The 16,052-nt window shown below is 41.5% G+C and overlaps 1 protein-coding gene across 5 annotated transcripts in view; it reads left to right on the top strand.

Annotated features, from left to right (window-relative positions):
• Nucleotides 1–12,285, top strand: part of plxnb2a.1 (plexin b2a, tandem duplicate 1) — a 118,655-nt gene extending 106,370 nt beyond the window's left edge. For 4 of the 5 annotated variants that reach the window (XM_053688440.1, XM_053688441.1, XM_053688439.1 and 1 more), the window contains 19 exons: nucleotides 77–188; nucleotides 429–638; nucleotides 1,030–1,209; nucleotides 1,316–1,452; nucleotides 1,559–1,659; nucleotides 2,631–2,860; nucleotides 4,147–4,328; nucleotides 4,417–4,483; nucleotides 4,574–4,720; nucleotides 5,666–5,822; nucleotides 5,963–6,063; nucleotides 6,455–6,539; nucleotides 7,523–7,674; nucleotides 8,030–8,190; nucleotides 8,874–9,021; nucleotides 9,156–9,220; nucleotides 9,367–9,442; nucleotides 9,551–9,625; nucleotides 10,176–12,285. In XM_053688440.1, coding sequence (XP_053544415.1) covers nucleotides 77–188; nucleotides 429–638; nucleotides 1,030–1,209; nucleotides 1,316–1,452; nucleotides 1,559–1,659; nucleotides 2,631–2,860; nucleotides 4,147–4,328; nucleotides 4,417–4,483; nucleotides 4,574–4,720; nucleotides 5,666–5,822; nucleotides 5,963–6,063; nucleotides 6,455–6,539; nucleotides 7,523–7,674; nucleotides 8,030–8,190; nucleotides 8,874–9,021; nucleotides 9,156–9,220; nucleotides 9,367–9,442; nucleotides 9,551–9,625; nucleotides 10,176–10,280 — 2,491 coding nt within the window. In that variant the 3' untranslated portion in view covers nucleotides 10,281–12,285. Of the gene's footprint in view, nucleotides 1–76; nucleotides 189–428; nucleotides 639–1,029; nucleotides 1,210–1,315; nucleotides 1,453–1,558; nucleotides 1,660–2,630; nucleotides 2,861–4,146; nucleotides 4,329–4,416; nucleotides 4,484–4,573; nucleotides 4,841–5,665; nucleotides 5,823–5,962; nucleotides 6,064–6,454; nucleotides 6,540–7,522; nucleotides 7,675–8,029; nucleotides 8,191–8,873; nucleotides 9,022–9,155; nucleotides 9,221–9,366; nucleotides 9,443–9,550; nucleotides 9,626–10,175 lie in introns of those variants that run through there. The other variant, XM_053688443.1, reaches the window with a different exon arrangement.
• Nucleotides 12,286–16,052: the final 3,767 nt, after the last annotated feature.

The raw sequence follows: 16,052 nt of genomic DNA on the forward strand, positions 1-16,052 counted from the left end.
ACACACACACACACACACACACACACACACACACACACGAGATCTGGCTGCATTATTGTGCATGTGTTGATTTCAGCGGAGGCCGTAAGATCTCAGTGGTGGGAACAGGATTTGATCTGGTTCAGAGAGCCGTTATGAGAGTGCTGCCCTCTGCTGACGAGTTCAACTTGCATCCCAGCAATGCTGAGGTGATTTTACATTTCCAAAAAATTCTATATATAACTTTTTTATTTTTTCCCCCATTGTTGTAGATAAGATTGGCTTCTCTCTTTAATGTTGTTTTATTATACTGTATATATCCTGATTTTCTTGTAGTAATCGATTTGTATTTAAACTAAAACCGTTAAAGCGTCTTCACAAATCATTGAAATTCTTTATTTCTAGTCCAAAGCGAAGTTTTCACTGCCTTTTTCTTCTCCATCTCTCAGTTTGTGCGGAAGGTTATTAGTAAGAACGAAACCGTCCTAGAGTTCCTCTCTCCAGCCGTGAACGTGAGTCTTGAGGATCAGTCTTTAAGGACCGTCCTCGAGCTCGACAACATTCAGGAGAACCTGACCGAGTTCGAGTACCACTCCAATCCCGTGTTCGAGAAGATGGTCGACAAATCCATCAGTGCAGGAAGCATCATTATCGTTCATGTAAGCGCGACACTCTGTACAACTCGGTACAAGCCGACAGACAATTCTATTCACAGCGTCACGGTTTGTGAGCAGATTTATTAGAACTTGTGATGTAAATTGGACCGGATTATTAGAATCAGATTCGAGATGATTATCTAGAATTGGACATCAGTGTTTGTTTCTCTGCATCAAAGCAACGTGTATGTTTCATTTACAGTTCTACAATCTGTTCACTGTAGAAAATTGCATCTTAGTAAGATGGACTACCTTGGGATAATGAATTAGATGTAGTGTTTCCTATTATAAGATCACGATAAACTAAATCGAAGATAATTAAGCTTGTTTCTAAGAGAACTGTTGTACTCATTTGTTCTATTGAGTTAGTGCTGTGTGTGTATGTGAAACGCAGGGTCAAGGTCTCTCCAAGGCCATGACTGCTCAAGAGGCACAGGCGTTTGTTGGAGACAAGCAGTGCGTCGTGACCGTCCTGCACGACGATAAGCTGTTCCTCGAGGCCCCGTCCACGCCTCCCAAAGCTCGCTCCAGGCGCCAGCGCAGAGACACCAGTTCGGAGACTTTGGACCTGGTGGTGAGCTCTGGATTTCATTCAAGTGTTCATGGTTTTAGACTTTTTGTCTGTTTCGTCCTCTTTTTAAAAAAAAAAACAAACAAACATTTTTTTATACACACCTCAGATTATGTTCGGCCAAGCCGAGTTCAACGTGGGCACCGTACGTTACGAGAAGAAGAGTGAGGTTCCACTATACATCATCATCCCTGCGGTCATCCTGCCCATGCTGCTGTTCATTGCGGTGTCTGTGTACTGCTATAGGTAAATAAGATTACACATCTCTTTACTGTGTTATTGCAGTGAAAAGGTTCTGTTCTCTTACAGTGCGTGTGTGTGTATTATTATTATTATTTTTTTTATTTTGTAGGAGAAAGAGCCAGCAAGCAGAGAGAGAGTACGAAAAGGTGAAGCACCAATTGGACAGTCTGGAGGAGAGTGTGCGGGATCGCTGTAAAAAAGAGTTCACAGGTGTGCAATCACAGAATTTTGGTGGTTATCCCCAGCCAGATCTGGATCTTTTCATTCTTTTCCAGAATGGATAAGCAGAAGTCTAGAAGATTAAGTGAGCGATTACTATTTTAACACATCTAACAGTGCGAAGCAAAATATTTACAGTAATAAGACTGCAAGGGCAGAGAGCTAGGATTTACCAAAAAAAAAAAAAAAAACACCAAGTTGTTAATTTATGTGAATGCCACATGTGCTTCATGCCAATGTAGATTCATAGCATGCCATAATAGTGATAATAACAATGCTGGTGTAAGAGAGATGGCAAAACTGAAAGTTTGTGAAACAGTAGTGAGTTAAACCCCACCTGCCAGGGCAGAAATAGTGAAAACTTGTTCCATTATATCTTATGTTGAGAACTTAACTGGTGCTGTTCCCACTTTGCGGCACTAATGGGAAAACAAAACCGCGCTCTAGCACACACTTTAGGGTACTTATGGTGCACACACTAGGGTGTGCGTTTGGGCATTGAAGGCTCTTCCTCAATATCGCATCGTTCATCCAGTGACCGTTTCGAGAGTCATCACCTTGGCCAGTGTTCTTTTTGCACAATAACATTTACCACAGTTCTAGGAAAATAAATTTTCCGTTCACATCTACTCGGCACGTTATAGTCTGTTCACATTTTAATAAAGGATATTATTATAAAATAGCTGCAGATAAAATTGAGAAGTAACCCTAATTTCCATCCCTACGTTTCATTCTTGCACAGAGAAAACAGGAAAGGAATACCCTGCACTTTTGAAGAACTTCTTGCCTCCATTTATTCACAAAGCAATGTTTCTGCTAAATGATAATAGCTGGTTCATATCACATTCATTTCCTTTACAAGCAATTTAATAATACAAAAAAGTTAACCTTAGTAAAAAAAATAAAATAAAAAATTGTATGTACTTTTACACACACACACATTCTGTCTCTCCCTGTCTCAGATCTGATGATTGAGATGGAAGACCACACCAGCGATCTGAGCGAGGCCCGGATTCCCTTCTTGGACTACAAGAATTACACGAATCGGGTCTTTTTCCTTCCCTCTAAAGACGGCGCCAATGACGTGATGATCACTGGCAAACTGGACATCCCAGAAACCCGCCGGGCCACCGTGGACCAGGCACTAAATCAGTTCTCCAACCTGCTCAACAGCAAGACCTTCCTCATCAATGTATGTCTCTGCCTAATTGACTAAAGTACACTTATGTTTCCTGATCAAACACATGCTTTTAGCTTGTAGACCGAAACCATGGCGACCACAGAAACCACGAGGCACTCCAAGCCTTTTAGTATCCGAAGCATAGCCGATTTAATTACATATAACTCCTACACAAAGAGGCATTTTAAAGTCTCTTCGAAGGTTCAATTGAAATGTTACAGAAAAAGAGACTACTACCCGAGTCTCACCAGAGAGAGAATGAATACTGGTTGATTACTTTCATAAGGGCTTATGTGCGATTTTGATTCTGAAACAGACTTTCGCATTCCGCAGACCACATGCTAAAAGTGTCCTTCAGTATGTAACAACAAGGACCAACACAGCAGGAAATCCACTAGTAGTAAGCCTTTGGCATGCGGACTGTATTAACTCTGGGCACTTTCAGACCTGTTACTAAATTTGAGGAGTCTGAATCAGAAATAAAAAATTGATGCTTTTTGATTTTGTAAGCTCCTAGGTTTGATTTGATTTCACACTGCATATTATTCAGCTGAGTAAAAAAAAAAAGGGGGGGGGGGTGTTGGTTGAAGAAGCATGTATGGCTGAAAAAAAAATCCTTGTAAAAATTCTTTCATCTATTGGTCAGAAATATGGTGACGGAAATTTGGAAGTTCCCCCTTTTTCCCGAGTGCATATACAAATCACAAAAATGACCCAAGCATGCCGAACACAGAGTGGTGCTCGATAGATTACATTTGATAATTATATAAATAATGGGTCTAAAACGATGCGTATTCCATCCACTGCTTATTTTCTCTTTGTTCATCTGATCAAACATCCAGAACACATGGCATTTCTGAAGCATTTCAGCTCTGTCCCATTGCACCTCGTGACCCATGTTTAGCAGCTTGAGTCTATAATAAATGCTGCCTGCGGCTCAAAGTATATGGTATATTTGTTCACTTCCTGTACTTGGGTCAATTCAGGGTTGGATAGCTTTCTCACTGCAGTTGAAGTTTGCATGGATCTGGATTAAGGCCTGCTCGCTCAGACGCTCTCAGACAGGTTGCTTAGGTCCACATCAGAGTGCGGTGTTCTCACCTTCCTAAATGAACCACACCAAAGAGGAAACTGCACCAGGGTTCAGTTCAAATGGAGACTATATGTGAACGCTCTCCGAGACCTCATGCCAGCCTAACGCAAATTCTTCAGATCTCATATAAAACATGGCTGTTGGCTATATTTCTGATTTCAGTAGAACGTATGCTTTGTATTTACTTCCTCTGACTGTTCCACAGTTCATCCGTACCCTGGAGAGCCGGCAAGAGTTTAATGCCAGAAATAAGGTGTACTTCGCCTCGTTGCTGACAGTGGCCCTGCATGGGAAGCTGGAGTACTACACGGACATCATGAGAACACTCCTGCTGGAGCTGATGGAGGAACATGTGCACAGCAAAAACCCCAAACTGATGCTCCGCAGGTAAGACACCAGCTCTTCCAGCACGGACTGAGTAAGGACCTGGACCGTTTCCTATAAACTCATCCATTTTTCTGTATCCTGTCTGTAGATCAGAGACCGTAGTTGAGAGGATGCTATGCAATTGGATGTCCATTTGCCTCTACCAGTTCCTCAAGGTAAGCTGCATTTTAGTGAGCAGCTCAGTCTGTCAGGGCTTGGTAATTCCAGCAGCTCACTTATGTGTACATACTTATTTGTGTTGTTAGGACTCAGCTGGTGAGCCACTCTACAAGCTTTTTAAAGCTATTAAGCACCAGGTAGATAAAGGCCCAGTGGACGCCAGGCTGAAGAGGGCCAAGTACACTCTGAATGACACAGGGCTGCTGGGAGATGATGTGGAGTACTGTTTCCTGGTGAGTAGATCCATGTCAGACCACTGTCACTATCCACCACATAGGACTGGCATGATTTTCTGTCCGAAACAGAGGCTGGTGAGGAAAGGACTATGTGTAGCTGTTGGAAAGTGATAACAGGTATAACTTCTCTCACTGATGATCCACAACATTAGCAAAATGTTATTAAATAAGAGGAATGAAACACTTCGAGGTTCGCAGTAACTCTGCTTCATGTCAAACTACATACCACCCCATCATTAATCATCGTCCTATAACATGCCCCATTGCTTTTTTTTTTTGTTTTTTTTTGTCTTGTATATTAAATTCAAAATGTCCTAGGTCAAAGTGACTCAACATAAATTTAGTCATATATTTATACCACAGCACAGTTAATACATGATTCTGATTGGTTGAACAGACGTTCTAAGGAGTGCAATCATTTTTTGAAGTTATACAAAGCAAAAGTAGTTCCAGGCAGGTCCTGACCACATTATAGTTCTATATCACTTCAAGTTAACTGAAATAATGGAAAAGTTAGCCTACTGTCCACCACAGCACACAGGTCTAACAAAATATGCTCTCTCTCGCTCTCTCTCTCTCTCTCTCTCTCTCTCTCTCTCTCTCTCTCTCTCTCTCTCTCTCTCTCTCTCTCTCTCTAATAACTGCATATCAATGGCTAAATCCTCAATTACTAGTTCAAAAACGATGCTGTGAACATCTGAACAGTGTCTTCATGTGTGGTAACTGTGGAATAAGCGGAATAACTGACTCCAGTCCATTGAATTATTAGAAAAATAATGCACACTCCACTTTGCGTTGTGGTCGCATTATCATCTCGGGTGTCCATTCGATCCCCCAACCCCCCCAAATAATTCAACGGCCTGTCGTCAGTTATTCCTACCTATACAGTACTCCTACTGTATATTTAGGAAGAGGTGCTTGACTTCTGCTCAATCGTCTCAGACTCTGCAGGTGCTGGTCCATGGCGAGGGTCCTGATGTCAGCCCGGTGAAAGTGTTGAACTGTGACACTATCTCACAGGTGAAAGAGAAAATCATTGAACAGGTTTACCGGAACCTTCCTTATTCCCAGAGACCTACCGTCGAGAGTGTCGCCCTGGGTATGTTTCCACACAACTAACACTCGCACAATTAAAGTAAAGTAAACACCCCTCAAAATGAAAAGTGCATTATATTTTATATTAACTGCGTAGTCTAGGATGTCGAAGTGTGATGTATGTATATTCCCTCTTTTCTGCAGAATGGCGTCCCGGCTCAACAGGGCAGATCCTGTCTGATATGGATTTAACATCTCAGAAGGAGGGCAGGTGGAAACGTCTCAACACTTTGGCACATTACAATGTGGGTATTAAACTAAAACTGTTCTATAACACAAACTAATATGAAAGATACATTCTTAGTCTACTAGTTCAAGTAGAAATCTTCCGGTGTTTAATTCTTCTTGGAAGTGTTTCCCCATATTGACTCTGAAAGTACACGTTATAATGAACATATTCAATTAATTAAATTCTTCAATAGTAGGATGCTGAAGGCAGGGGAATTACTTAACTGTGCACTTACACATTATTGTGTGCCTGCTCATTATTGTAATGCGCCTGTTAATTGTTGCGGCTAACAATAGCAATACAGCCAAAGTCACACCTGAAATCATTCGAGTGCTTACTGCATTACTGTCAGTCGGTTTGTACTGGTTGTGTTATATCGGAATGTTTTTTTGTTTTTTTTTCCTTAGGTGCGAGACAATGCCACTCTCGTTCTGTCAAGAGTTCTTCACACTCAACAGTCTTTCGACCAGAACCAGGAGAGCCATGAAGAAAGTGGGTTTGCCTTTTTTGACATGCAAAAAAAATATATATATAACCATGATACAGCAAGAGTTATCATTGGTCATGATCATATAAATGGAATATGTAAGCTTTGGTAAACATTTGATTAGTACCGAAGTATAAAAATACAAAAAATTCGTTGTATCCAGCAATAAAAGGATTTATTGTACAGTGTCACGCCTGGGCGTATGTAATTTGGCATGAAACCGGATCATCCGTTGTTGGCGAGACTCTGAGTTTGTGCTTCATGTCCAAGCAGAACACATTAGTAACACTCCCACATTCCAGGATGACGAGTATATTTTTACTTGTTCAACAAGCGTGATGGAACACCAGGCCACAATCACTAAAGCAGAATCGATGATCATTCAGTCCTCCATCCTTGGTAAACAATCTATCTTGGTCAGGGTTGCAGAGGAACCGGAGTCTATCCAGAGAACCCTGGACATGAGGCGGGAATACACTCTGGATGAGACACTCATTCACACCTAGGGCCAATTTATCAAAGACCGTGAACCTACTGGTATGTTTTTTGCAAGGTGGGAGGAAACAACAGAACCTGGAGGAAACCCATGCGGACACTGGGAGACAATGTGAAACTTCACTCCGACAGGAACCTGAGCTGAGGCTCGAGAATCATCTGACCTTAATCCTTTTGAAAATGCTGGGCTATTTGGAACAGCGAGTGAAACACTATAAACTGAATTGACAGGAACTGTCTCAAGAGAGGCCTCCTGTGATGGTCTGGTATTCCATGCAGGTGTATTTCCATCTCGCTCAGCATTCCCAGTGCAGGCTCTGGATCCACCGGGACCAGGATATGGGTGCTGTTATTAAAGCGAGGGAGAACGTAACCAGTAATCGACTTATTTTTGTGTCCAGGGAGCTTCTTAGTGTGTGTCTATGTATTAGATTGTATAGGCCACCATACGGTACATTTAAACGTACTGCATATGAACTGCTTTGCTTTTCAGGAAGTGCTCTGCTGGAGGATGATAAAGTGTTCCACCTGGTGCGGCCCGCAGAGGAGCTGGATGAAGTGAAGTCCAAGAGGGGCAGCATGAAGGACAAGGCCCCCATTAAAACCATCACTGAAATCTACCTGACCAGGCTGCTGTCCATGAAGGTAAAAATAAAACAGTGTGATTTAGTTGGTTAAGCTGAATGAATGCATACAGATACTTTAGTTAAGGCCATATACTGTAGGATTAGTATTTACAACTATGGTAGATGTTAAATAGACAACAAAATGTAGTATGTAATCACTGGCAAATTAAAAAAACAAAACAATTTTAACAAGAATGGACGTACTGTAGATAATGAACCAAAGATTTACTAGATGTGAAATAACTGAACATAAATCTTTCTCAAATTTTGTTTGGTGCAGAAACAGTAACTGCAAAATGTCTGTGAGGCAGCGATTCAGACCGCTGAAAAGATGTGAAGATTAAAGTGTGCGCGCGTGTGTGTGTGTTTTACAGGGCACGTTGCAGCAGTTCGTCGATGATTTCTTCCGCAGCGTGTTGTGTTCGGGGGCCACGGTCCCTCCAGCTGTCAAGTACTTCTTCGACTTCCTGGACGAGCAAGCACACAAACATGACAACGTAGACGAGGAAACCATCCACATATGGAAGACCAACAGGTCCATACAACAGCATTCACAATGTCCCACTAACCGTAAATCAGCTTCACAGCACTCACAGCTCTCCTGCCATTCTCCCTCTTCCTAAAAATAACAAAACAAACAAGTGCTGTTCAAAACATCACCCCCCTTTCCACTCTGATCTTCTTAGCAGCCAGCACTTCTCCCATTCACAGCTGGCACGTTTCCATGCCCTCGCCCTCGCCGCCACACTGATCAATCAGTGAAATATTTTCTGATTTAATAAAAAATGTATTCATTTATGGATTGTTGCCAGGGAATTTCACACATCCATTTTGACCCTAAGACCAAAGCGTCAATTCTTGGTTCACGAATGTTTTCACGATGTTAGCATTAGTGACTATTTCTATTAGTGTTATACTGTCAGTCTAGTATGGTGTTTTTGATCTGATCTGTGAAGTGGAGAGGATTCCCGAAGTAGACGTGACACTCCGTAGTGTTTCTCTGTGAACAAACCGGTCTAAATTAGTGCTCAATTAGCAGTATGCAATTTTATAGACATTGTGACAAAGCAGCTTTGCACAAATGTTGATGTAGATTTAGATTTAGGGACAGCAGCATCCTGCCACTGCACCATCAAATGTAAGGTATGTGATGGTTTGTGGATATGATATGTGATGGTTTGTTGATGTACTTGTGTGTGTGTGTTTGTTTGTGTGTAGTTTGCCCCTGAGATTCTGGGTTAACATCCTGAAAAACCCCCACTTCATCTTTGACGTGCACGTAACTGAGGTAGTGGATGCCTCGCTGTCCGTCATCGCCCAGACCTTCATGGATGCCTGCACTAAGACCGAGCACAAGCTGACCCCGGTGAGTGTCAGCAGCAGGGAAGTGTTTATTAAAGCAGTGGAGCTGAACAATAGCGTTTCTGTGCATAAGTATTATCTTTCACTTATTCTCTTTCACTGCCCCCCCCCCCCCCCCCCCCCCATTTTCCCTCTTAGGAGTCTCCAAGCAACAAGCTTCTCTATGCAAAAGAGATTCCTACATATAAGAAGATGGTCGAAGAGTGAGTGGATGTCCTGATTTTATTCCAAAGGATGTTGTGAATAATTTGCTTGTTAAACCTGGCTCCTCCCACCCCCAAACGTCCGATTGTCTCTGTTTTCATATCGATATATCTGTTTATATATACTGTCTGTGTCAATCCTGCAGTTATTATAAAGGCATCCGTCAGATGGTGCCAGTGAGCGACCAGGACATGAACACACACCTGGCTGAGATCTCACGGGTGAGTGTGTGCGCGCGCGTGCATGCATGCGTATGAGAATCTGTATACGTATTGCAGAGAGCTTGGCACTGCTCTGTGACTTACATCACCCTCTATCTGTTTGCTCAGTCCCACACAGACAAGTTGAACACCCAGGTTGCCCTGCACCAGCTGTATCAGTATGCCAGCAAGTACTACGATGGAGTAAGTTTCACTCCAGGTCTATTCAGAACAGCGTTTTCTTTTAAAGTAGGGAATAAAACGCAATCGGGCGTGCTGTTATGGCAAAATAATCAAGACACTCTCTCTCCCGCCCCCTTTATTTTATCCCTCTTAAGCCATAGCAGTTTACCAAGAATGGCAGTTTATTAATTATTTAAGAATGACGTGTCATCTCTTTATAGTTTGTTAGCGAATATTGCAACAACTTGGTTTCTGTCCCTCTCGGAGTTAATAAGATGAAAAAATGCGGCCCGTTTCACAGAGAAACGGGGACACGCAAACTCCTCTGTCCTCAAGGGGTCTGACGGTTAGAAAGCCCTGCCAATAAATAAATAAACTTCTCCTCACAGAATTCTGATCACCTCAACATTAACAAGGAGTGTCCGTCGTGCAAGTCGCCATGTCTGCGCTGTTAATATAGCCACACGTTAGAACGAGCGCATTGATGTAAACCTTGAACTGGGGTATAACGTAGAACAGCGGAATAGTCACTGTTCCATCTCACTTTCAGTCTGTGTTTTTTGTTCCGCAGATCATCTCGTCACTAGAGGACGACCCCGCAGCTCAGAGTAAGCAGCTGACCCTTCGACTGCAGCAGATCGCAGCCGCACTGGAGAACAAAGTCACGGATCTTTAGTGTCGCGTCTCCCTGGCCAGAGCACAGAAGACCCACGCTACCAATCCTCACCGGGTCTTACAGATGAAAGAACGTGTTTGAAAGAAAAGATACAGAGGACTTGCGCAGCCTTTCACATTTACCACGACTAGCTTGTTTCTTTTCTTCGGTATGCGGCAGGATCAGTACAGCCCGAGTGAGCTGGGCCACGCAGTAAAAAGACTGGTTATGGCTGAAGCCCTGGCCTTTTACGGTACGGACGCGTCACAGCTCTTCACTGACCAATATTCTAAGTAGTGTCCGTTTTTGCAGTTTTCAGTAATAATCAGATTATTCTTTCCTGTGCAGATGAAATTCAAATAGTATTATATTTATATATTTTTTACACAGAATGGATTTATTGTCATTTCGGTTTCATAGCCACTATGTTTCCAGCTTGAGGCAAGGTCATTGAGGTCACTTCCTGTGGAATTTGTATCGCTATAGTCTCATGGCTCAGCATTTCTGTCTGCTCGGAGTAATGCCTTTACAGTTAGCGCTTTTATGTTTCCGTGGCATCGGTTTGTGTTGTTGATTTCCACGACTTTGTCCACTTTTGCCCTTTTGGGAACGCAGGGTTAGGCTAGTATCATTGCTAGAAGACGTTAGATGAGGGTTGTTGATCTTATTCTTGTTTTTATGTTTTGCTGTAACACAAGTTGCCAGCATATAGTAAATAGCCAGCAAATAATGGTTTCTTTTGAACTGAGGGATGACTCTGGGTCTTCACTCATCATGTCCCATAACCGTTCATATATATATATATATATATACATATATTAATATTATTTTTTTGTTTGTTTTTATTTGTTTTTATTTTCTTTCTTTTCTTTTTTTTTTTTTAAATTACAGCTGCTCACCATACGTTTAAGTGTCTGAAGTGCCAAATTTCACTAACTGGCTTTTCATATGTTTTTACAGCACCTTTGCTTTTTATTCATGTGTTTCAGCACATAGTGTCCCTTACTGTTTATGGCACATGAAATTATTTTATTTTTTTTTTTTTTTTTCCCCCGTATTTTGAACCAACAACACAAAACACATGGAAAAACTAGACAGAGGTAGTTGTGTGTCGTAATAAAATTTAAAGAAGACGTTTTGATCTTAGATTGTGTCGGGGACGTTTGAATGTTATGTCTTACCATATGTTGTTGGTTTTTTTTGTTGTTGTTTGTTTTTTTGTTTTTTTTTTTAAAAGTAGTTTATTCCAACTAGCTCAGATTAAGAGTTTACTTTTTATTATTACACAAACAGGTGAGTTAAATAAGGCCTTTGTGACTGTGGTGAAAACTGTGCAATTCTCAGAACTGTAACTGTGTGGCGTTTTTAGGTTTTTAGAGATGACCAAAGTTCTAAACTGTCTCGTTTCTTTTAAAGTGACATCACACACCAGACCCCAGAAAGGCAGGACGTATGTTGAGTTGAAGGTAGTCGATGAAGGTAGTCGATGATTGATTAAACTCATTGTAAATGAGGGTTTTGTTGTTGTTTTTGTTCTTATCAGGCGGTACTATATTTGACTTGTGATTACGTGCCCTGACTCAAACGTGCCATGCACTGCACGTCTTATCAAATCATGTCAATAATGTAAATGTATTTTTAGTACATGATGTTGTACTTTCACCAGACTTAAATGTTTTTGGCTTTTTCCCCCCTCTTCCTCCCTCCAATTCCTGTCACATTCCGAATCCTAAACTTTTCTGAGTGTGTTGCCATGTTGTGAAGCTTCTTTTCTGCCTTTTTTTTGACCAGAATGTGCCTTAATCAAATCTGAGTAATAATAATCATACATGTGGTGATTCGAGCTGAATTAAGAACTGCAATAGTGACTATCTGATTATTATTTTTTTTGTACAATAGCCCATTTATGTTCTGTGTCATTTATGAGAGCAGATGTGCCACTGAGTATAGTTTACTTGCTGGTAAATGTGTTTATGATGGTGAAGAAAAAATGTATTAAAAGTATGTTTTGTTTTTTTGGTCTTAATTTTGTGTTTGTATATGTTTTTTAAAAACGTATTCTACAGAGCAGATTCACATCCCGTTAGGAATTTAGAAAGAATGTTAGGAGACCCATGGGGGAAATATAAGCAAAAGGCTTAAAACAGGCTGAGTGGACGTGCAGTAAGAATGTGTAATGGTTGTGGTTTTGTGCTAACCTATGAACACATTTGCACAGGTTAACGTCTAGGTCTTCCAGGCCAGTATTCAGCATTGCTTCCTTACAGCAGATATGTAAGAATTCACACAGCCGCCTTTTGTGCTTTGTGAGTGCAACCAACACCTGTAGCTAAAAGTGATGATGGGGGAAGAACTAGAAGTCCAGCTGGAGATCTGGGAGGCGTCTGCTTTGCGCTAGGAAATCCGGCTCCACCTACTGAGGAGTTGTAGCCGGGAGGAGATGTGGAGGCTGTGGAAACTCCCAAGAAGCAAAAGAGGTCAATTACAGTGCCACTTTCATAGGAACTCCTGTACACCTGCTCATTCATACAAATGTCCAATCAGCCAATCACGTGGCAGCAGCATGATGCAGAAAGTCGTACAAGATACAGGTCAAGAACATCAGTTAATGCTCACATCAAGCAGAATTGGGTAGAAATGTATTCTCAGTGACTTTGTGCTTTAGTTCACACAGAACGGTGCAAAAATGATCCAGAGAGCAGCAGTTCTTCAGGCGCAAACACCTTGTCGATGAAGAACGGCCAGACTGGTGTTCGAGCTGACAACTCAAAGGCTACTGTAACTCAAATAACCACTCCTTACATCCGTGGTGCACAGAAATGCATCTCAGAATGGACAACACGTCAGTCGTTATGGTGGATAGGCTACAACAGCAGCGGACCACGTCAGGTTCCACGCCCATCAGCCAAGATCAGGATTCTGAGGCTGTTTTTGTTTTCTTTCAGATCTCAAGTGAATACAGTGGGACGAACCTCATCTGTGATTACAGAGGGCTCGTACTTTTAATAGCCTACGAAGATAAACAATTGTATCATTCCCTATTTCCTGATCTAGTGTTGATGTCACAGAGCAATACCCCAGAGTGATCAGCTTCCCTCTTAGTGGAAAGCTGCAAATAAAGCCATGGGAAAAAGTAAGTACGCCCTCACTCAATTCTATGTTATAGGGATTAAATAACAATGTGGTCCTCACAAATTTCAATAAATAACCAAACAAATATCCTCACTTGATGACAAAAAACCCACAACAGTTTTCAATATGTGGGTCCCCTCCTCCCCATTCAGAAAGCAGGTGTGAAAAAATAAGTATAAGTACCCTATAATGAATTAAACGCTTTCTTAGGAGTGAGTTAGTTGGGCTAGTGAGGAATACATCCAAGGGCGCACGGTGGCTTAGTGGTTAGCACTCCAGGGTACGGGGTTCGAGTGCCGCATGTTCTCCCCGTGCTGCGGGGAGTACTCCTCCGGGTACTCTGGTTTCCTCCCCCAGTCCTGTCATGCATGGTAGGCTAGAATGGGTGTGTGATTGTGCCCTGCGATGGACTGGCACCCTGTCCAGGGTGTACCCCGCCTTGTGCCCCATGCTCCCTGGGATAGGCTTTTCCCCTGAATAGGAGTAAGCGGTAGAAGATGGACGGATGGAATACATCCAGTTCATTGCAGGGTATCAAACACACATTAGGGTCAATTTAGTGTAATATACCGAAATATACTGTTGAGTAAAATGCTGTACGATGAGGTACATGTGAGGTGGTCATGGAAGAGTCAGTTGGTTGAGCATGTGCTGGGTAAGTGGAGGGGGTTTTTGGTGGCACGTACTACAGCTTCATGTTCTTCAGGACTGGCAACTCCAGAAGCATACGATACTTAATTGAAGTGTCCTGAGCTAAGGTCTGCTCTTTCCTGTCCAAAGATTTATAGTAATTAACATAGGAAAGGCAAACAGTGGTTGGGCATAAGCACTTTGCGTCACACTGGTTTTCCAGTCCAGGGGGGCCACACGGATACCTACATATTTATTACTTAAGTGTGTGTGTGTGGATATGTTTTTTTATATATATATCTCCATGACGTTTCAGTAAAATTAGCCTAAAACTCCCATCCAAGGCATACCCAAAGTATGCTGTTCTTGAACCATTTGGAGTACATGCATGGTTTTGGTCTCTTTTGAAAAGGGACACAGAAATCAGAACCACTGGAAGTGCTACTGGTATTGAGTAACAGAAGTTTGAACACACTCACACGGAAGGGTTTTTTTCTGCCTGATTTTATTTATTTATTTATTTATTTTTTTTTTGTATGCAGATGACTACAGCTGGGAGCTATTAGCTTGAAAACACAATTGGACCTCAGCATGATGCCTTTCCTAGTCCAAGTTCAAATTTGATAATAGTACCAAATAAAATTGATATTTTACACGTTTTTTCTAAGGGTATGTCCTTTTTTTTTTTTTTTTTTTTTACCAAAACCTTTTGGAGACTCCAAAACTCCCTTGGTAACTATGTACACATAACTAGGATAAAAAGGCTGCTACTCTTGATTTTTCTTATAATGAACATATCACACATCCAGCAATCAGTGGCTACAAGATCTACAAGTCATCTCCACAACTGCCATTATACAGCTCACACTATTCACTTAGGAAAGGGGGAAGGAGCATCTCTTCAGCACAGACTCTCATTAGATTTTGAAGCCTATAGACAGGACATGGAAGCTCCTATTGGTTCACCTGAGGTGTCTTTTGATAGGGGGGCCATTTTTTGAGATCACAGCCTGGGGGCCATTTTTTGAGATCTAGCAATTAGGTGTGTTCAGTCGCATGCTGATGAGTTAAGGAGAACAGCGTGGTCTTCTGAGATCATTTGGACCGATGCAGCAGCAGTTCATGCAGACTTACTGATATAAAATGTGTTTTTGACTAAATATTTTAACATAATTGGATTGTTTGGACCTTTGCAAGTGTCACGAGCATTTTTGTTGGGATGTTTTGGATCAGTGGACTGCTATGTGGCTTCAAAGGTGAGTTGCCCCCATTTGGGATTTGTTTGTTTGTATGCTGGTGGTCTGACAAAGACATTGATTTTAAATGGTTTACATCAATTGAATCAGAAGATTCTTAGCTTTCCAACAGTATATTGCATGAGTACATACGTACTACACACAGTGTGTGTGTGTGTTATATATATATATATATATATATATATATATATATATATATATATATATATATATATATATATATATATATATATATATATATATATATATATATATATACGTGTGTGTGTGTATGTGTGTGTATATATATGTGTGTATATGTGTGTGTGTGTGTATGTGTGTATGTATATATGTTTGTGTGTATATGTGTATATGTATATATATGTATATATGTGTGTGTGTGTGTGTGTGTGTGTGTATATGTGTGTGTGTGTGTGTATAAACTCACATGAAACCATTAAACAACTGAGACATAAACTGAACAAGTTTCAGAGACAGTTGATGAACAGAAATGTAATAATGTGTCCCTGAACAAGGGGGGAGGGGGGGGTGAATAATCAAAAGTAAGAGTCAGTATCTGGTGTCTCCTCCAGCTGCTTTAAGTATTACAGTAAATCTCATCCTCATGGACTGCACCAGATTGGTCAGATCTTGCTGTGAGATGTTACTCCACTCTTCCACCAAGGCATTTGCAAGTTCTCGATCACGTCTGGGGGGACACACGGTTACACGTGGTTTGCCACTGCAACGATGATCAGCCGTCCTTCCTGTCTCCCTGTAGCACTGTCTTAGGCGT

Source organism: Ictalurus punctatus, chromosome 19 (assembly GCF_001660625.3).
Source record: "Ictalurus punctatus breed USDA103 chromosome 19, Coco_2.0, whole genome shotgun sequence".
Lineage (NCBI taxonomy): Eukaryota > Metazoa > Chordata > Actinopteri > Siluriformes > Ictaluridae > Ictalurus > Ictalurus punctatus.